The 20882-nt window shown below is 54.4% G+C and overlaps 2 protein-coding genes across 3 annotated transcripts; one reads left to right on the top strand and one right to left on the bottom strand.

Moving 5' to 3' along the window:
• The first annotated feature begins 1541 nt into the window (after positions 1-1541).
• DPP7 (dipeptidyl peptidase 7) lies at positions 1542-20686 on the top strand. Of its 2 annotated transcripts, XM_062011270.1 has the most exons (13): positions 1542-1629; positions 2226-2339; positions 4243-4382; positions 5062-5225; positions 6103-6238; positions 8262-8343; positions 9137-9303; positions 10212-10272; positions 18482-18600; positions 18688-18844; positions 19130-19194; positions 19905-19975; positions 20328-20686. In XM_062011270.1, the coding sequence occupies exons 1-13, from the start codon at positions 1560-1562 to the stop codon at positions 20428-20430; spliced, it is 1449 nt and encodes a 482-aa protein (XP_061867254.1). In that variant the 5' UTR covers positions 1542-1559; the 3' UTR covers positions 20431-20686. The 2 variants fall into 2 exon arrangements, with proteins under 2 accessions (XP_061867254.1, XP_061867256.1); XM_062011272.1 differs by lacking the exon at positions 2226-2339.
• Positions 6033-17740, bottom strand: LOC104559468 (kelch-like protein 9). The gene is made up of 4 exons (XM_062011269.1): positions 16556-17740; positions 14823-15075; positions 13433-13593; positions 6033-11484 (listed from the first exon to the last, which is right to left on the bottom strand). The coding sequence occupies exons 1-4, from the start codon at positions 17585-17587 to the stop codon at positions 11086-11088; spliced, it is 1845 nt and encodes a 614-aa protein (XP_061867253.1). The 5' UTR covers positions 17588-17740; the 3' UTR covers positions 6033-11085.
• Positions 20687-20882: the final 196 nt, after the last annotated feature.

Genomic DNA, 20882 nt, shown 5'->3' with positions numbered 1-20882 from the left:
GTCCCTCTGGAGCTGGGGAGCCCAGCACTGGCCCCAGGACTCCAGATGAGGCCTCAGCAGGGCAGAGCAGAGGGGCAGCACAACCTCCCTGGCCCTGCTGCCCACACTCTTGCTGCCCCCAGGCTGCCATTGGCTTCTTGCCCACGAGGGCACGTTGCTGCTCATGGGCAGTTTATTACCAGCCAGCACTGCCAGGTCTCCTGGAGCTGCTCTCCAGCAGGTCACCCCCAGCCTGTGCTGGTGCAGGGGGTTGTTCCTCCCCAGCTGCAGGACTCTGCCCTTGCCCTTGTTTAACCTCATGAGGTTCCTCTGTGCCCAACTCTCAGCCTGTCCAGATCCCACTGACTGGCAGCTCAGCCTCTGGTGAATCAGCCAGTGCTCCCAGTTTGGTGCCAGCAGGGAACTTGCTGAGGGTCCCTCTGTGTTACATACAGGCCATAACTATACATATTCATTCTTTCTCCTGGAACTAGTTATCACATTTGCATGGACACCGTGTGTGTGATCTCTGAGTGTCCCCCGTGGGGTTTTGGTTGTTTTTGCTGGTCCCCAGTGGTTTGTCTCTTAGTGTTCTTTCCATGAACCATCAGTGGCTTCTTCCATATATGGCCTTTGTTTTATTGCTCTGTAGTGTTCTTAGCTGTCTTATCTTGGCCTTGCTGGGTTATTTGCACCCCTTAAGACACCCCAGGCAGTTCCAATCTTATCTGAGCCCCTTGTGACAGCTGTGAGTCAATCCACAGGGCTCCTTTCTTCTTCTCTGGCCTTGGTTCACTCTGACAGCAAAGCTCAAGGTTCCTGGAGCCTCTTATCCACTTGTGCACACAAAACATCCCCAAACTGTGCAAGCAAACACAACAAACCCACCACGAACGACCTGGCAGATTTGTCCATCTTTCAGCCTTTGTTCAAGGCTCAGGCTGATAAACACACGGGACTGTTCAGCGCGGCTCAGGGGAGGAGTTGAGGGTTCCAGCCCTGGCCCAGGCTGCCCAGGGAGGGTGTGGGGGCTGCTCAGGGGGTTCCCAACCCCCCTGGACACGTTCCTGTGCCCCCTGAGCCAGGGGAACCTCCAGCAGGGGCTGTGCTGGAGCAGCTCTGCAGGGCCCTTCCCGCCCCACCATGCCGGGACTCTGTGATTCGATGATTTATAACCCAAAACCCGCGCCCAGCCGCTCTCAGCCCTGCCCCGGCTGCCCCGGGGCTCCGCTCGGCCCCGCCGCTCCCGCTGCCTCAGGCCGCTCGCGTTCACCACCCGGAGCCCAGGCCACGCTCGCAGATGCGGTGAGGGGCGCGCCCGGGGCTGGCGAGCGCAAGGGGCTGGCGAGTGCCGGGGCCGGCGAGCGCACGGGGCTGGCGAGTGCCGGGGCTGGCGAGCGCACGGGGCTGGCGAGCGCAAGGGGCTGGCGAGTCCCCGCGGGCCGAGCGCAGCAGCGCGGAGCAGCCGCGGCCCCGGCGGCGCGGACACGCGCCGGGAGCCACGTGACGCCGGCGGCCCGGTACGCTGTGTCACGTGACCTCCCGCCCGCCGGTCCCGCGCGCGAGCCCGGGCGGCCGCCATGGAAACGCCGCTGCCGCTGCTCCTGCTGCTGCCGCTCCTCCCGCCGCTGCTGCTGCGCGCCGCCCCCGGTGAGCGCCCCGGGACCCCCGACCGGCCCCGCTGCCCCCCGGACCCAGCCCCGGGACCCCCGACCGGCCCCGCTGCGCCCCGGACACAGCCCCGGACCCGATGCCCCCCGGACCCAGCCCCGGGACCCCAGACCCAGCCCCGGGACACCCCGACCGGCCCCGCTGCGCCCCCGGACACAGCCCCGGGACCCCCGACCGGCCCCGCTGCCCCCCGGACACAGCCCCGGGACCCCGACCGGCCCCGCTGCCCCCCGGACCCAGCCCCGGGACACCCCGACCGGCCCCGCTGCGCCCCCGGACACAGCCCCGGGACCCCCGACCGGCCCCGCTGCCCCCCGGACACAGCCCCGGGACCCCGACCGGCCCCGCTGCCCCCCGGACACAGCCCCGGGACCCCGACCGGGCCCCCTGTCCCCCAGCCCCGGGTCCCCCGACCGGCCCCGCTGCGCCCCGGACCCAGCCCCGGGACCCCCCGGACCCAGCCCCGCGCAGCCCCCAGAGCAGCCGCCCCGGTGGGAGCCGCCGGCCGCCGCCGCGCACACCCCCGAGCTGCCCCGTGCCCTGGCCGGGCCGGTGCTGACGGGCTCCGCCTGCAGGCAGCCGCGCAGCGGGGCCCGGCCTGGAGGAGCGGCTCTTCCCGCAGCTGCGGGACCACTTCAGCTTCCAGAGCTGCGGCAACGAGACGTTCCCGCAGCGCTACCTGGTCTCAGGTAGGCCCTGGGGGGAGCATCTGTTGGCCCTGAGTTGTTCTAAAGCCTGTGACTTCGGATGGCTTGAGCCATGCTGGGCTGTCAGGGCTTCCACACAGGAGCCAGCACTGCCTTCCTCTCCAGCCACGTCAGACAGACAACACACCTGTGCAACAGACAGGAGGCTTTTCTGAACAGCGTGTGACTCAAAGCAATGCCCACAACCAGTGTCACATGTTTCTCAGTCCCACCTTGGAGGAGCTGAGGAGAGGTGTGCAGGGGGAGAGCAGAGCTGGAGCTGTGCGTGGCACCAGCCTGGAGTGGTGCCCAGCCTGGCAGCTGCCTGCTGCTGCCTCCCCAGCTGCGTCTGGGGCTTCCTGTGCAGCATCTCACCTTCACACCACCTCTGACTGCAGCTTGTCCAGCCCTGTCATGGCTGTTTCACCGAGGGTGAATTCATGGATCAGCTCAGCCCAAAGGTGTGGGAACACCAGTGAACTTTGGTAGCACAACCAAGGCTGGCAATTCCCCAACTAGATGTCCCTCCCTGTACCTTACTTTAGGATCACATAAAGCCATGCAAAGCTTCTCTTTGTTTTCCTTCTATCTCTGTGTCCTGGGCAGAGCTGAAGGATATTTGTGAGAAACAAACCATGAACTCTGCACTTCTGCTGCTTCACAAATAGTTTCTTAGCCAATATTGGCAGGAGTGGTTCCATTCCCCTCTGCTGCTGCTTGTGCAATGCCTGTGCCTTCAGATAATCAGCCAGGAGGTGAAGGGGACGAGTATTTCACAAGCAGTCAGTCATCTGACTGTCTTGAGGTTAGCTGGCAGCTCCCCACCATTGCAGTCTAAAAATAGAGACCCTTTTGAAGTATCTCCTCAACCTGGCTGGTTTGGTTTTGCCTCCTGTGTAGGGCTGTTTACTGCAGCAGCTGTGAAGCCTCTCAGAAGAACAGCCAGAGGAAAGACAGCACTTCAGTTTCCTACATGACACCCAAAGTAAAGGCAATATATAGAGGGAAGCAGCCTCTTTGTTAAGAACTACACCTGAGCTGCTGTGCTTTTCTCTGGCTGCTTTTCATTCCTGGCTCTGCCTCCAAGGGCTGCATCAGGACAGAGAAATCATTGATACTGGTGTAAACACCACTGGACTCTGTGGCCCAGCAGCCTGGACCGTGGAGGTGCCCGTGGCCATGCCCTGAATGCAAGGACCATCTCAGCACAGCTGCATTTCTGCCTCCTGTTCAGTTCCAGCAAAGGCCACATATGTGATAACTAATCCATTTCTGAAGGCATTTGGGAAACAAACAATAAGTCATTTAATCCAGAGAGGAAATCAATGCTTTGAGCAAGAGCCCAGGTGTAAAATGTGCCCATGTTTAAAGAGTTTCTAGATTTAGAAATACAGTGCAGACTAATGTTAAATTCTGGCAGACAGAAGGATCAAATAGCAGCCTCCTGGCCTCAACCCCCAGCAAAAGTACCTAATGAAACTAGGAAGACTGCAGAGTTCCACGTGGGGAATCCCAGTTTCATATACCCAGTCCCTTATTCCTCCCAAAACTCCTGTGGTTTTAACAATCATGTTTTAGAAACAAGTCTGAAAAGCTTTTTGCTTGCATCCTAGAGAAGGGGTGGCCACAGCTGATGAAGGCTCCTGCTTGGCAGCACCATGCTCTTGCAAGTTCCAGCCCATGTGGAACTTTCCATGTCTTGGAAACTCTTTTAGCCCAGCTCAAGTGAGAGATTTCTGTAGCCTTGGCCTTTTTGAGGCCTTTATACCCCAAGCTCAGCTGTCAGGGATCAGCCTGTTCCCAGAGTTCTTCCTGGTTAAGCTCCTGTCCAAGCTCACCACGAGTAGCCTCATGTCACGCTCCTGTGTTTGGGTTTTAATGTTCTTCTGTCCATTGTCTCACTCAGCAAAGTTCTGGAAGAAGGGATCTGGACCCATCTTCTTCTACACAGGCAACGAAGGTGACATCTGGACTTTTGCTCAGAACTCTGGCTTCATCTTTGAATTAGCAGAGGAACTGCAAGCCCTTGTGATTTTTGCTGAGCATGTGAGTGCTTTGGTCCTTGTACACACCACAGAGACTTGTTCTGCTCAGTATTCCCAAACTCACCCTTCTGCATGTCCAGAACAACAGTAACATCCCTTGCCATGTGCTGTGAGCTTTCCCCTCCTGGTAGCAGCTCTTCTTTACCTAACCATGGCTTCTGAGTTGTTTTTGTGATGCCCACCAGCAATCCAGGAGAGACACTTCTGTTTCAGTAAAACCTGTGCCATGGTGTATTTGCTTTAAGTAGTTTCCATGGCCCTTGAACTTCACCAGAGTCATTTTGTTTGGATAATATTTAATCTCTTTAGCCTGCACAGTCCCAAGCCAACCTTTCCCACACCACCCTATTGAATCTCCTGTTCCACAGCTTATGCATGGAGAGAGTACCCTGTTCCCTTCTCTAGTGGGGGATTTCAGGAGACACACATGCCCAGGGGTCACTTAGTATGGAGTAGCATGACATGACCTGCCCTTCCTCTGCAGGAACATCCTCAGGGCCTCTGTGCCAGATGCAGGAGAACAAGCACTTCCTCAGTTAGGGAGGAGTTCGAGGGCAGCACATGCTCTGTTATCACTTCCTTTCATGCACTGATAACTATGGAACCCAGTTCCATAGTGAGAACAGAGCAGACCCAGACCTTAAACCCAGCCTTTCCACAGCATGTCTCTCTCCTTTCAGAGGTACTATGGGAAGTCTCTTCCCTTTGGACTTGAGTCAACACAGCTGAAGAAGATCCATCTGCTCACGGTGGAACAAGCCCTGGCTGACTATGCAGTGCTAATTACTGAGCTGAAGCAGCTGTATGGTGCTGCACACTGCCCTGTCATTGCTTTTGGAGGCAGGTAAAGGTCATGTGTGCTCCTTCCCTTCCCTGCAGCCTTTCCCAGCCACAGTTGTGCTCACCTCATAGATCTCTTTGGCTCTCAAGCAAGTTGTAATATTTGGTTTGCCCAGGGATAATACTCTCCATGTCTCCACACTGGAGAGGGCAGCATATTCGGTCACCCTTTGCCACGTGCCTACCTAGTCTTTATAATCCTGTCTGCAAAATGTGTCTCCTTCCCCCACTGAACCATGGCAGCTTCACTTGAGCCCCACTTGATTCTGGACTGAAGCTGTTGAGTCACTCAGAGTTAAATAGAATCATTTTGATTGGAAAAGACTTTTAAGTCCAAGAGGCAGGACTTGCATTTGGCTTTGAGAAGGACAGGGAGCAAGCTGCTGCTTGAGAGAGTTCAGCACAGGGCCACAGAGATGCTGGAGTGGAGCATCTGCCTTGTGATGGAAGGCTGAGGGAGCTGGGGCTCTGCAGCTTGGAGAAGAGGAGCCTGAGGGGTGAGCTCAGTCATGGTTACAGACACATTAAGGGTGGGTGTGAGGAGGCTGGAGCCAGGCTGTGCTCAGTGATGGCCAATAGTAGGACAAGGGGCAACAGGCACAAGCTGGAACAGAAGAGGTGCCAAAGCAGCACAAGGCAGAATTTGTTCCCTGTTGAGGTGAGGGAGCCCTGGCAGGGGCTGCCCAGATGGGCTGTGGAGGCTCCTTCTCTGGAGACATTCCAACCCAGCTGGATGAGTCCCTGTGTGCCCTGCTCTAGGTGGTGCTGCTCTGGCAGGGGGGTTGCACTGGATGAGCTTTGCAGCTCCCTTCCAGCCCTTGAGACTCTGTGATTCTGTAAGTGTGTGAAAGGCAATAACTGCTTTGTCTCTGCTGTGGCAGCTATGGAGGAATGCTGAGCGCTTACATGAGGATGAAATACCCAAACATTGTGGCTGGAGCACTAGCTGCCAGTGCTCCTCTGCTGTCTGTGGCTGGGCTTGGAGACCCTGGCCAGTTCTTCAGAGATGTAACAGCAGTAAGTAGCACCTCTTTTCAGGAGCACTGTTTTCTCCCTTTAAGAAGATTGGATTCTTTTTTCCTTTGCCATGTGTTCAAACAGACATCTGTCTTCCCAGCATCAGTGCTGGGCAGGGAGTGCAGTTAAATGGGAACCCCCAAGGAAAAGCAGCAGCTGCAGATGTGGTGGCTGAGCACAGCCTTAGCTGTGGCAGCTCAGAGCTCTCCAGAGCAGCACAACTCAGTTCTAGCACCTTAATGCCACTCAGGAGTCACCTTCTCATTTCTACTGACTTCACCATATTGCAGCCTGGAAATTTTCCTTTGTGCCTGGCTGAACTCCCTTTGAATAATTTATCCTTCATATCCTCTCCCCAGATGCTGTGTTTTGCATTGATATCAGTGAATCACAGCAGCTCCTTAGTCCCAGGATGATTCAGTTCCCATGAGAAGCTTGGAAACCTTCATTTCACTAACTAAAAATAAGCAAGGTGTCCTGGCTTCACTTCAGACCGAAGCTGAAGTGTGGCTTTCACATTTTGGGGGACATAAGACCCATAGGAAGAGGATATTGGTTACAACTGACTGAAATATAATTGATAGGGATACAAATATCCTGGGAGTACTGATATCTTATGATGGTTTCCCTTTTTGCCTCTGTTTTGACATGAGTTCTTAGGTGTGGGTGATAGATGCCTTTGGATGAGCTACCTGTGGATGAAACTTGTGGTCTTTTTGCACTTACTGATATAAAAATGCTTACTTCAATGCAGACACTTGCAGCACAGAGAGCAGTGGCAGTAAGTGTGAAGAAGAGATTATTATATGGCAAAGAAACACAATAGCATTTGGAAATTGTATAAGAGAATAAAAGCCATCTTGCCTTAGAAGTACACATTTAAACCAAAAGACAAGGAATGCCCCAGGTCCTGCACTGGGGATTCTTCTGTGGCTGAAGGTAATCTCTTCTGAGAAGCTTTGTTCAGCTGATAGCTGTCTTGCTTCAGCTGTGAATGTGCTGAGAGTTATTAGACAGCCCTGAAATTAAGGCTTTGACCTTTTCATGTGAGAAAGCTTCTCCATTCATTTTAAAATCCATCCCCCCTGCAGCAGTAAGCTGACCTCTGGGCTCTGAGAGTCTAAGGCAGCACTTTGTGTTCTTTCCAAAGTGATTCCTTCCCCCTGCAGCATGTTTGCATAAAAGCAATCTGTGCATCTGAAACCTGAATTCAATGGCTGCTTTTGGTGAGAAAACACCCCTGAGACCTGTTCATACTAATGAAGGGACAAACCTTTCATGAATCATTGCTGGAGTGCTCTCTTCCTGTGAGTCAGCATGCAGCTTTCACTGTGAGTTGTACAGAGCTTTTCCAGCTCACTTCCTGAGCCCCCAGCTCAAAGACATTTGGAAGCCCTAAAGGGAAGCCCAGGTAAACTGTGTAAAACCTCAAGGTGATTTCTCTAATCCCAACTATCAGACAAACATACCTTAAAGTGCTTTTTGAGGATCAGTAATGTTTTCTTTCCAAGAAAAAGGACTTAGCCTTCTTGGCTGTCTGGCAGGTCACTGGCAGGCTTAAGAAAAGCAGGTGTTGGTTCCCAAAGCAGTGCTCTGCCCTCTGTTCATAACTGATTTCTCCATGACTCCTTCTCATAGACAAAGTGCAGCTGGAAGGACTCTCTTGTGTGTTTTAATGAAACAAAAACAACCAAGAAAACCCTTTTGGGCCTGGGAGCCTGGCCCCCTCCTGCCATGTCTGAGCCAAGGCTTGTGTCTCCTCTCCCTGCTTTGCCATCAGTGCAATGGCTCCATGAAGCACTCAGCCTGAGCTGTGCACACTGTTGGCTTCTTCTGGGATGTGCTGATTGCCTGAGGACAAGGCAGGAGGACTGGTGTCCCTGCTCCTGGAGATGCAGATGAGGTTGTGACCAGTGGGCCAGTAACCCCTGACATCTGGTACCTCAGTCGGTTCCTCCTGACGCAGCCCCCACACGGATCTCCTCTGTGCAACCCTAATGCTGTGTCCTTTCTGTCCCTTCAGGATTTCCACAAGTCCATCCCAGGCTGTGACTCAGCTGTCCGTAGAGCCTTCCAGCAGATCATGGCTCTGGGCCTGAGTGGAGGTAAGGAGAGGCAGCCCAGCAGATGGCTTCCCAAGGGCAGCCAGAACCAGCCCCGGCCACGGGGAGAAGAGTTGTTTCAGTTTTACTTCAGCTGGGTGTTCAATTACACAGTCACACAGATTCCCAGCATGGTGGGGGTGGGAAGGGCCCTGCAGAGATCATCCAGCACAACCTGCTGCAGGAGCAGGTTCTCCTGGCTCAGTGGGCACAGGAATGTGTCCAGGTGGGGTTGGAAACCTCCTGAGAAGGAGCCTCCACACCCTCCCTGGGCAGCCTGGGCCAGGGCTCCCTCACCTCAGCACCAAAGAGCTTTGTCCTCCTGGTCCAGTGACACTTCCTGTGTTCCAGCTTGTGTCCTTTACCTCTTGTCACTGGGTGCTTCAGAAAAAAGACTGGCCCCATCTTCTCAAGGGCTCCTCAGACCCTAGAGCAGGAGCCTGTGGAGCTAAGAGGGCAGCCAGGCCAGGCACTAGCAACAATAGGCTTGTACCAGGCTGCTCATCTCCCTGTGTCACCCAGGATTGCTCTGTCTCAGTGGGTGCTGATCCCTCTGGGCTCTCCAGGGCCATGTCAGTGGCTGCATGAAGGGCAGAGTGTGGGCCATGGGCTGTGAAGCTGCACAGGAAGGCTGTGTCTGAACGTTTACCTGTGTGTAAACTGAGAAGTAATGTGTCCTTCCCTCTAGAAGCCTCATCTCTGTGTTATGACAGCTCCTGAGTGAAAGGAGATGCTGAAGCCTGGTATTATTTTCTCCTGTTGAATTTTGTGTCTTTCATTTTCCTCCCTCCTGCAGCCTATGATGAAATCAGCAGCAAAATGAACACATGCAGTAAGATCTCGAACAAGGAGGATGTTTATCAGCTTTTTGGCTTTGCTAGAAATGCCTTCACCATGATGGCCATGATGGACTACCCTTACAAAACTGATTTCATGGGTCCCCTCCCTGCCAATCCTGTGAAGGTGAGTGCCAGGATGGGAGTGAGCAGGGGAGGCTTGGCTGGATCACTCCTACCCTGCTCTGCCTTCACCTTAGAGACACAAAGCCTGAGCAAGCTTGTTGTCTTCAGCCTTTAGGCACTAAAAAGCTGTAGGTTTTTAAAACAACCAAGTAGCTTTGTTGTAGACCATCTCAACACACCCTCATAGATGTATTTATTCTTGCCAGGCAGGGATGGAGATGTAAAAATGTCTCTCTCCTTTCTGAGTGTTGCTCAGGAAGATGATGCAGCTCAGGATAATGCAGAGAAAGGTTTGCTGCTGTGGGGACTGGAAAAGCTGTGAACTCTCAAGAGTTGGAGGTGGCAAAGTGTAGGAAAGGGACCTGGTTCTCTGGGGGTTACAGAGGCCTCTCAGCCACCAGCTGCTTTTGAAAGGGTCCACCTTTGACCTCACATCACCAGTTGCTGGTTTCCTGCCATCGGCCTTGTGCTGCTGCTCTCTGCTGCACACACAGCAATGGGCCTCTGGCCTTGGGCCATTTGTGGTTTGAGTCCTACCTGGGGTAAAATACAGCCTGGGCAAGAGGCTGTGCAGGCTGTGCTGCACTGGAAGGCAGGAGGTGGTCACTAAAATATTGTGATTGTAGGAGGAAGGAGCTGTGGTGTAACACTGGGGTGATAAAACACATCACAAGGTGATACACCTTGGCACAGCTGCCAAGGAACTGTTTGTCCTAGCCCTGTCTCCTTGTTTCTATGTATTTTCTTGCTAGAAAGGAGAAAATCCCAAAAACCTGATGCCTGTTGGGAAGCTGCTGATCCATACAATGTGGAAATGATCATTGTAATGAATCTGCCAGCTTAGCCCTTAGGAGAGCAGAGGCTGCTAACTGTCCTGTCTGCAATGTGCCTGTCATGTGTCTCATCCAGGTTGGCTGTCAACAAATCCTCGCCCACAAAGACCCAATTGAAGGCCTGGCTGCTCTTGTTGGTGAGTTGATAGTATCAGTTTGGTCTCTTACTGGGTTTTCAGCACCTGTAAGCACAGCAGCTGTGTTGTTATGTGGGCTGTGCACTGTGGGAGCTGCTGTGACTCCCATCTCCCACTGGGACACGTTGCTCCATATTGGCTTTGTCCATCAGGGTGGCCCATGGGTTCATTCTCTCACCTTTCTATAGTTATCTTTGTCAGGTTTCTCAACCACTGCAGCCCCTCAGCCTGTTCACTGTCTGTGAGCTGTGGACTTCTAAGGTACTTGGTTCTTTCCTAGAAGTTTACCCATAGTCCAGGTCAGGCAGTCACACAGTCAGTGCACGTTCACTGAAGGAAGTTCTCTGCTGTGCTTGTTGAGGACAAGGCTGTCATCACAGTCCCCTATGGTCTCAATCCAGTGGCAAGACAGTCTTAAATACATTCTGTATATTTATCTCTGAGTGCTTCATTTGTCAGCCAGAAGTGTTTGTAAGGAAATGATGTTAAGAGGCAGAATTCAAAGCTCTTCTGAAAACTTCCTCGTAAGATCTCTTCAGTTGCTCATTAAGCATAAGTCCTGCCTTGGTCATTATGCAGGAAAACAGGTTCTGACAGAGATCTGCTGTAAGGAATTCTATGGGTTTAATGCAGCTTAGTGGGATTGGGAACTAATTCCTTTGTTTTGCAAATGATGCATGTCACCATGATGGCACCAAGGCAGAAAGGTACCAGCTCCCTGTCACTGCTGAAGAGCTTTGGCTGTCAGCTAGAAGCTGTTAAAATACTAATGTCTTGGCAAACACTGTCAGCTCTGCTTGACATATTCACATCCTACCTCTTTTCTGAGGCAGAGGGGGGCTCTTGTTTCTTTGTGATGAAGAAGCTGAGGGTAGATTTCTTCCTCCTGCCCACGGGGGAGCACTTTGTGCCTCCCCCCATCTCACCAGCTGTGTTCACTTGGGACAGTTTAATCATGCAAGAGGCATGATCCACCAGAGCTTTAGGCAAGGGACTGCCTTCCCTCCATACCCCCCTCTCTGTGTCATACAGGAAAACACTGTCTTCTTTCTGCATGTGCTGCAGTGACCCACCCCCTGTGAGGTAGAGGGTGGTGTCATGGGCTGTGATGCTGAACTGGCAGCAGCTGAGTGGGGACAGTGTCAGCGTTGTCCACTGGTTCCTTACGGGACAGTAACGCTCCATCTCGCTGACCTGGATCCATTCCTCCTCCTGCAAAGAGCCAGACCAACATGGGCATCACTGCAACAGCACCTTTCCTTGGCTCATGCTGCCCAGATGGGCTGTGGAGGCTCCTTCTCTGGAGACATTCCAACCCAGCTGGATGAGTTCCTGTGTGCCCTACTCTGTGTGGTGCTGCTCTGGCAGGGGGGTTGCACTGGATGAGCTTCCCAGGTCCCTTCCAACCCTGCACATTCTGTGATTCAGCATCTATCTGAATACCATGGGGCTGGAAGGGCCAGGCTTTTGATCCACATTTAGCAGTGGGAGCCTTAAAGGAATGGAATGAAACACTAGAATGGCACAGCTTGAAAAGAGCTTTTTTTCTTCATGGGAAGGCAGAGCAGAGAGCTGAGCAAGGTGCCACAGGGACCTGCTGGAAGGGGTAGCCCAGGTCCTGCCTGCTCTCCAGCCTTCCTACACAAGGAAATCCATTTGTACTGCTCTCAGCTTAGAACTGTGGACAGTAACAGAGGGTGTTGTCTGGAGCAATTTGATGTCAGCTGTGATGTGCAATTTCTCTACAGGTTTCTATCCCTTTCTCAGTGAGCAATTAAGTGCTCTAAGACACCCTCATTCCTTCAGGAGAAACAACCTGCCCTGGTAAAATTTGGCCAGGCCCTGACTCTCTGCACTTTCAAATGGAAACTGCTGAATGATCTCTGAAAACTTGATTCTCTTGGTTTCAGGGAATGGGGTTCTCCTGGTATGAGCATTTCAGTCCCTGTCAGGTCACTTTCCAAAAGGCCAGGCAGTGCTCTCCCTCATTAAGAACAGGAAATCCAAGTCTGAAGACTTCTTTTGCATTCCAGGGCTTGAGGCCACCATTCTTGAAGCCTAGACTGGCATTCTCTCCCTGTCCATCAGTGCTTTGCTCCCTCTCAGCTTGAACAAGGAAAATCAGGTGGTCAGTGTGTTTGGGGCAGGTAGGTGACCAGTTTCATATTGAGGCTTTCCTGTGTTAGGTAACAGCCTTTGTACTCCTGCAAACAGACTGTGTGACAACAGGGCAGCTTCTGATGCACACAGCTGTGATGGCAGCACGTGTGCATAAGCTTCTTGGCCTGATTTGCCATGGTGCCAGTCCATCAGGGACCACAAATAACAGTGGAAGTTACAGCTCAGCTTGTTGGAAAAAGAACTCAGTCAGCTCCTGGCAATAGAGAGACCCCATTTGGGATCCTATTTGGGATTTCCTGTATCTGGGGAGGAACAACCAGCACAGGCTCTGCACAGCAGCTCTGCAGAGAGAGACCTGGCAGTGCTGGGTCATAATAAACTGACCATGAGCAGCAATGTGCCCACGTGGGCAAGAAGCCAATGGCAACCTGGGGACATCCAGAAGAGTGTGGGCAGCAGGGTGAGGGAGGTTCTGCTCCCCCTCTGCTCTGCCCTGCTGAGGCCTCATCTGGAGTCCTGGGGCCAGTGCTGGGCTCCCCAGCTCCAGAGGGACAGGGAAGTGCTGGAGAGAGGCCAGTGCAGGGCCAGCAAGATGCTGAGGGGACTGGAGCATCTTCCTTGTGAGGAAAGGCTGTGGGACCTGGGGCTGTTCAGCCTGGAGAAGAGACTGAGGGGGGAGCTCATTAATAGTTACAGATATCTAAATGTGGGTGTTAGGAGGTTGGGGCAGCACTTTTTTTCTACTGTATCTAACAACAGCACAAGGGGTGATGGGATGAAGCTGGAACACTAAAAATTCCACTTAAACATGAGGAAAAACTGTTTGAGTGTTTCAGTGAGGGAGCCCTGGCCCAGGCTGCCCAGGGAGTGTGGAGGCTCCTTCCTTGGAGGGCTTCAGAACCCACCTGGACACGTTCCTGTGTGAGCTGATCTAGGTGGGATCTGCTTGAGCATGGGGGTTGGACCAGATGATCTCTGCAGGTCCCTTCCAACCCCCACCATGCTGTGATTCTATGATTTTAAGAGCAAATGAACTTACTCCTTTGAGTGTCCTTCCTCCAATGCAGAAGATGCTGTCCCCCACTGCAGCCATGCCGTGGTCGCAGCGGGCGAAGGCCATGGCGCTGCTGCCAACCCAGCGGCGCAGGCGAGGCAGGTAGCTGTACGTGTCTCGTAGGGTTTTACCCCCAGAGAAGCCCCCTGGAAGGAGAAGCAGAAGCCTTGAAAACCTACCCCTCACCCTCTGTGACATCCGGCAAGCCTTCTGTGGACATTAGCCAAGCTGGGGTGGGTTTTAATCTTACAAAACCAGGCTGAGGTTTAAAATGTGGCACCTTCCTGCACAGCTGATGTGTGACACTAGTCCTGAGCTGCTCCTGAGACAAAAGGGAATCAGCCCAAACAAACCAGTTCGAGGTCTTTGTGTAAATGGGACACCAAAGAATTCGGAATACAGCTCTTAGGCTGTGTCATGTGTAACCAGGAGCTGGGGAAGGGGCTGGAGGACAGGTTTGATGTAGAGAAGCTGAGGGAATGGGGGTGTTGAGCCTGGAGAAGAGGCTGAGGGGAGACAGCAGCACTCTCTGACACTCCCTGACAGGAGGCTGCAGGGAGCTGGGGGTCAGGCTCTGCTCCCCAGTAATGAACAAGGGGAACAAGGATAAGAGGGAATGGACTCAAGTTGCCCCAGGGTAAGTTGAGGTTGGAGCTGAGGCAGAACTGTTTCCCTGAGAGGGGTGTCAGCCCCTGTGCCAGGCTGCCCAGGGAGCTGGGGCAGTGCCCAGCCCTGGAGGGATCCCAAAGCCGTGGAGCTGAGGTGCTGAGGCCGTGGGTCAGTGCTGGGCTGGGCAGGGTGAGGGCAGGGCTGGGACTGCAGCAGCTTCAGGGGCTTTGCCAACCAAAGTGATTCTGTGATTCTCAATTAGCAGCAATCAGGCCCCTTCCTGCCCTTCCCAAAGGTGTTCTTACTGCACTTGGGTAGACTTTTGGGAACTGTAATATCTCCTGCTTGCCCAGACTGAGCTTCCTCACAGCTGAGGGCAGCCAGCAGCACTCTCTGACTCTCCCTGACAGGAGGCTGCAGGGAGCTGCGGGTCAGGCTCTGCTCCCCAGGACACAAGGAAATGGGCTGCAGTTGCCCCAGGGGAGGTTGAGGCTGGAGCTGAGGCAGAACTGTTTCCCTGAGAGGGGTGTCAGCCCTGTGCCAGGCTGCCCAGGGAGCTGGGGCAGTGCCCAGCCCTGGAGGGATCCCAAAGCCATGGAGCTGAGGTGCTGAGGCCGTGGGTCAGTGCTGGGCTGGGCAGGGTGAGGGCAGGGCTGGCACTGCAGCAGCTTCAGGGGCTTTAACAACCCAAATGATTCTGTGAGTAAAACACCAGCAAGAATGAACAAAGCCACATGACAACGTGCTGCTTTCTCCCAGCTCTCACCTGACACGTAGAGGATTCCCCTGTGTGTGGTGGCTGCGTGGTCAGCGATGGGTGTGGGGAAGGGAGCCGTGAGCTCCCAGCTGTTGTGAGCGGGTCGATAGGACTCCACGGAGCGGGTGAGGGCCCCCAGCAGCGTCCCCCCGCCCACGGCCACGATGCTGTCGGCCAGCACAGCCGCCTGGAAGCGCGTCCGTCGCTCCCGCATGCTGCACACCTGCAGCCAGGCCCCGGCCCGCGGGTCGAACCGGAACACCTGGGGGCACAGCAGAGGGAGCCGGGGGTTAGCAGCAGAGCTGGAGGGCTGTGGGGTCTGGGAACAGCTTGTGGGAACTTCTAGAGAGAGGCCAGTGCAGGGCCAGCAAGATGCTGAGGGGACTGGAGCATCTTCCTGGTGAGGAAAGGCTGTGGGACCTGGGGCTGTTGAGTCTGGAGAAGAGAAGGCTGAGGGGGGAGCTCATTAATAGTCACAAATATCTCACTGGTGGGTGTCAGGAGGTTGGGGCAGCACTTGTTTCGATGGTATCTTGCAACAGGACAAGGGGTGATGGGCATAAACTGGAACACAAAAAGTTCCACTGAAACATAAGGAGAAACTCTTTCAGTGTTTCAGTGAGGGAGCCCTGGCCCAGGCTGCCCAGGGAGGGTGTGGAGGCTCCTTCTCAGGAGGTTTCCAAACCCACCTGGACACGTTCCTGTGCCCCCTGAGCGAGGGGAACCTGCTGGATGATCTCTAGAGGTCCCTTCCAAACCCACCATTCTGTGAAGCAGGTGACATACCTTTGTTTCAAACACCAGCTGGCCTCTGACAGCTGGAAACTGGTTTAATGAGATTAAAGCAAACACATTTTGCATCTCTGCTACTGTTTGTGTAGTAAAGAGTAGCTGAGCTTTGCCCACCACTCTTGGCCAGGACAAGGCAGGAGTGGCTTCCCCTCCCCTCCCCTCATTGCTGCTGCAATCACTACAGGGCCAGATTACCCCTGCCAGGGCTGGGCTTCCACTCACACGTTGTTCAGCAGTAAACCCTTCCCCAGGCTCGTTTTGGCAGTCCTGGTTAGATGCTCAGCTCCCTGGGAAGGGCAGTGTCTGCAGAACGAGGTGTGGGGAACGTTGGGCTTGGGTTGGAGCCCACAGCTGAGCTGCTGCTCACTGCCCTCAGGGCAGGGACAGAGGCTGTTGGCAGTGGCACTGTTGAACTGAATCTAATGCCGAGATAAGCCCCCTGGGAGCACAAGAAGGAGAAATATGCTGGTTTTTTTTCTAGGAAGCTCACAGAAGCCATCTAGGAAAACAGAAAATCCTGCACAAGTCTCTGTACTTTCCAGGCAGAAGGGGAAGGTGCTGGGAGCTAAAGCAGATTTACCTTTCAAGGGCAAACCCGAGGAAGGAGCAGTTCTCAAGTGAAGTGGCAGCCTTAACCCTCCTGTGGCAGCAGCACTGGGTCAGAGGCTTCAGCCCCTTCAGGGAGCTGCCTGATTGCCTGGCATGGAGTAGCTGAGCCTGGGCTGTGGAAGCTGGGTGCAGATCAGGATGACAATTTACAGTAGGAGTCGGGTGAAACCAGGGCAAGGACCCAATTGCTTCCCAGAGAGTGTGGAAGCTGTATTCCCAAAGGCTTTCAGTACTGCACAGAGCACTTAGAAATACATAGAGCTGGGAGTTCTAGGCAAGAGGAATGACTCCCTCCCTCCCTCCCTCCCCCAGCCTTTTTTCCAAGGCTAAAGGTTTCTTACCTTATTTGATGGCTGCTTTCCCATGGGATCGAACCTGCACTGTCCCCCGATGACAAAGAGGAAGTCATTGATGATGGCGAGACAGTGGTTGTACACTGGCACACAGAGCTCCCCGACCTTGTGCCAAGTGCTGCAGCTCCTGTCTGCTGCCCACATCTCTCCACACACACAGTTCTGGGCAGTTCTGCCGCCAGCCACAAGCAGCACCGTGGAACCCGAGCGGAGGCTGGTGCTTGGAGTCTGCAGGACGGGCTGAGCATACAGCTGGGAGTGGTAACTCAGAGCCTCCTGGAGGTACTTGTGGCAGCCTGGATCCAGCCTCATCAGAGGTGTTTCCTGGACGTATCTCTGCAGGTCCTGCAGGGGGATGAGAGGGAATCTTATGTGCCTTAAAATACCAGCCGCGTCTTTCAGCCGCGTGCGGTCGTGCTGCAGCCACCTCACAGCAGCTCTGAACAGCTCCAGCTCACTGCAGCCCTCCATGTCTGTCCTGTCTAAGATTTCACAAAGGGTTCCTCGGTCCAGGTCGTTGAAGCACTGAGGGTCAGCCAGGATCTGTTTGTAGTGCTGCCTGACGTAGCACGTGGCTTTCCGCCTCAGCTCCGCGGGGCCCAGCCTCTTGGCGATGTGAAGGACGTGGGTGCAGTTCTCACAGTCCAGGCAGTCCTCCAGAAAGCGAAAGCACAGCTTGAGCACTTCCCTGACCAAGAGGCTTTCTGCAGCTTTGAAGGTCTCCTCAATATTCTGTAATGAGAGCTCCAGTTTGTTGGAGTAGATGAAGTTGAGAACGTTCCTCAGCCCCGCAGCGCTGACGGCTTCCAGGTGGATGTTACCATCCGGGCTCTCTGCTCTGTCCGAGTTTCCTACAAACAGGACCTTGCAGTAGTTACTTGCTGATGCTAAAATGATCTTGTGTGCTGGAAAGGAAACCCCTTCTGCCTCCAGTGTCACGTCACACAGCGCACTCTGCGAGCGAAGGCTGCTGAGCCCTTCCAGGAGCTTTGCCGTGTAGGTGTCAGACACGAGCGGCATCGCTCCACAGAGCCCCAGGACTCGGTGCCTCTGCTGGGCAGCCTCCTGCAGCCAGACCCCTTCCTCCTGCAGCCAGGGAGCTGAGGCTGTGCTGCCCAGGCCACCTGAGAGGCTGTATCTGCAGCAGCTGTCCCAGTGCCCTGCAAGCACAGAGTGCCTGGGGCTGTTTGCAGGTGGAGCTGTTGGTGCCGCTTATTAAACAAAATCCACAGTGTTTGTGGGTTTTGCCTGTGGGCTGTGACATGCAGCAGCCACATTCTTCCTCCTCACTATCTGGTAACTACCCATCAGCACAGAAAGCAGCTCATTCCTGGGCAGCTCCCCAGCAGTGCCTCCCTGGGCTGCCTGGTCAGGTGCTCTTTTATCCGGGCAAGCCTGCACACGCCGGCCTTCCCTTCAACAACTGCCAAACAAAATCCTGTCTGGGACCTGCCACCTTTGGCCCTCTGACTAAATCTGATGGATTCAGACAACAGCTCCTTTCAGGGAGGGGGTGGGGAGGTCTTGGCAGCCACGTCCTGGTCAGTTTGAAGCATTCAGCTCATGTCTTGTACGCTGCCTGTGTCAGGGGTCGGAGGCTACTGCTCTCCCAAGAACTGCTGAGCCAGTTGCTTGGCTTCTGGCACAAGCAGAGAACACCTGCGAGCTCCTTCCTCCCCATGGATACAGCAGCAGCAAAGGATGTCATGCAGACAGGCTTGAGACCCCGTGAAAGCTTTGGCATAAGGCTGGGATCGCAGCCTGACACTGGTGCAGGCCCTGTCAGCTCTGCCCTGGCCTCACACACCTTCCTGGCTGGGGTAGCTGCCCCTCTGCTCGCCCCAAGCTGTGCAGGAGGCAGTGGGTGAGCAAGAGGCACTGACAGGATGGCTTTGTGCTGTGTTCCCCTAACAGGAGTGTTTTACAACTCCTCTGGCTCAGCCCAGTGTTACGACATTTACCGACTGTACCGGGCCTGCGCCGACCCCACGGGCTGCGGCCTCGGCTCGGACGCCGAGGCTTGGGACTACCAGGTAAGGAGCTGCAGACACCAACAGGTTTCAGCTGCTGCCCCTGGTTATCCCTCCTCCTCTTTATGACAGCCCTTGTACCTCTCTTAGGTTTGCACCGAGATCAACTTGACTTTCAACAGCAACAACGTGACCGACATGTTTCCCGAGATGCCCTTCACGGAGCCCATGCGGGACAAGTACTGCTGGAGCAAGTGGCACGTGAGGCCACGGCCACACTGGCTAAGGACAAACTTCTGGGGAGGAGGTGAGTTGTGCTGCTCATCCTTTCCCATTAACTCTAGTTGGCTGCCTGTCCCCCCTGGGCCCAGCTGAGAACCAGGGGGACGGGCACTAACAAGTCCTGGCAGCACGTCACAGCCTTGTGCTGACTTGAGCCAAACCAGCCTGTACCTCCCTGAGACAGAAAACCTAAAAACTGCTCAGAATTTGTTTTCTTTCCCTGTGTTTTCTGTTGCTGGCTGTGTTTGCTGCAGCACCCAAACACATTTGGGTAAATGGGCCTCTCAAATGCCGTCTCTCTGAATTTCAGACCTGAAAAGTGCAAGCAACATCATCTTTTCAAATGGAGACCTGGACCCATGGGCTGGAGGTGGGGTAAGTAGGTGGCCTCCTGTCCACCCTGCCCAGGGGGCAGCAGTCCCAGGGGACACTCCACCCCCACCCACTCCCTGTCAGAGCAGCACCACTGATTCCTCTTTAGCCCATTTCAGCTCCTGCAAGCTGAACCATTCAGGAGCCTCAGGACATTGATGGCCACAGGGAATGGAGCCCATCAGCCAGGAATGCTGATGCAGTGAAGGTTGTTTCACTAGTGCAGACACAACCCTCAGGCTGAGCTGACAGCAAGGGCTCCTCACCCTCCCCAGTCCCCACACACGCTGAGGCCCAGTGGCTGCTGGAGCAGCAGCTCTAACCAGGGTGTCATTTGGCTCAGGTTCAACCAAACCTGAGTAGTGGCAGAGCTCTGCTTCAAAATTTAAACACAGAAATGAGCTGGAACTGGATTTTGAATGAGATGAGTTGCTGACTGTAATGCAGCTCCTTTTTAGGCTGTCTGGGCCATCCCAGCTGCAAGAGGCAGAGGCTCCCTGGGTCCCTCACACCACCTGTACTGGCACGGACTGATAGGTTCCATCTTGGGGGAAGACTTTGCTTCACTTAGAGCAGGCAGTTTGGCTCATTTAGGACTGTTAACCCCACACACAGTATCAGCCATACCAAGGAGATCTTCCTTAGTCCTGCCCAGCTTGTCCTACACAGTTCTGCCCTGTGACTTGAGAATTTGTCTCTGCTCTTCCTTCCAGATAAACAGCAGCCTCAGCCCTTCCCTAATTGCACTGACCATTAGAGGAGGTGCTCATCACCTCGATCTCCGGTGAGTACTGAACTCTCCTTTGGCTGCCCAAATCTTGCTGCCCTGGTCTGATCTTGGCTATAGCCATAGGCCAAAGAACCAGGAGATATTACTGAGACAGGGCTGGGTACCAGAGTGCTGCAGCTCTTGCCCCATTCAGGCCCAGAGCAGAGAGGGCAGCAGCCACCAATGCAGGGGTGAGCTCAGGGCTCCCTCCCACCCTCCTGTCAGTTGGGACACGGAGACTCAATTTCCAGGGCAGAAATATGAAGTACAAACCAGATAATCTCTCCTTCAGTTCCCTGCCCTGTTTTTCCCTGTGCAAGAGGCAAAGAGCTGCTGCTGCCAGCTGACACTGCTCTGCTTTCTCCAGGGGACACAACGCAGCTGACCCCCCCTCCGTCACGGCAGTGCGCAAGCAGGAGGCGATCATCATCCAGGGATGGCTGAGCTCTGCAGGGCCAGGAGGGGCCTGAGATCCCTGAGAGCCCCAGGAGCCCCATGCCATCACAGCTGCCTGCAGAGCTGTGCCAGGGCCATTTGAGTACGTTGCCTCCTCTGCAGTGAGGGGGGAACTTCCCATTCTGCAGCATCACGCTGCCCCTGAGGCATCAAAAGACAGCGAAAGGCCAAAGCCCTGCCTGAAGCCCCCACAGGCCCTGGGGGTTTCACACTCACCAGAGGGGAACAGACCCGTGGGAAATGGTGGAAATAATAAAAACTTGCCTGAAAGCCCAAGTGTTACTGGTCTGGTTCAATCCACTGCACTGGGAATGAGGAGCTGAACTGCCCAGGGGAGTTCCTACTTCTAGGAGTGAAGGAAAGTCATCTGAAAGGGCAGAAGTTCACAACACTGTAAATGTGTTAGTTGGAAAAACCCATCCTCACTGCAACGTCACTGGTAAAGGAGGGGAAGCAGAGTGGCCTC

The sequence above is a fragment of the Colius striatus genome, chromosome 19 (assembly GCF_028858725.1).
Source record: "Colius striatus isolate bColStr4 chromosome 19, bColStr4.1.hap1, whole genome shotgun sequence".
NCBI lineage: Eukaryota > Metazoa > Chordata > Aves > Coliiformes > Coliidae > Colius > Colius striatus.
The sequence above is the reverse complement of the archived record's forward strand: the minus strand, read 5'-3'. Positions and strand labels throughout refer to the sequence as shown.

Excerpts from the sequence above, each read along its gene's own strand:
- DPP7 (XM_062011270.1), top strand. The coding sequence starts at position 1,560 with ATGGAAACGCCGCTGCCGCTGCTCCTGCTGCTGCCGCTCCTCCCGCCG. Across the intron at positions 9,304-10,211 it reads TCCCTGCCAATCCTGTGAAG|GTTGGCTGTCAACAAATCCT; the intron begins GTGAGTGCCAGG and ends TGTCTCATCCAG. Across the intron at positions 19,195-19,904 it reads ACCCATGGGCTGGAGGTGGG|ATAAACAGCAGCCTCAGCCC; the intron begins GTAAGTAGGTGG and ends TCTTCCTTCCAG.
- LOC104559468 (XM_062011269.1), bottom strand. The coding sequence starts at position 17,587 with ATGCCGCTCGTGTCTGACACCTACACGGCAAAGCTCCTGGAAGGGCTC. Across the intron at positions 13,594-14,822 it reads GGGAATCCTCTACGTGTCAG|GGGGCTTCTCTGGGGGTAAA; the intron begins GTGAGAGCTGGG and ends TTCTCCTTCCAG. Across the intron at positions 11,485-13,432 it reads GAGGAAGGACACTCAAAGGA|GAGGAGGAATGGATCCAGGT; the intron begins GTAAGTTCATTT and ends GGCTCTTTGCAG.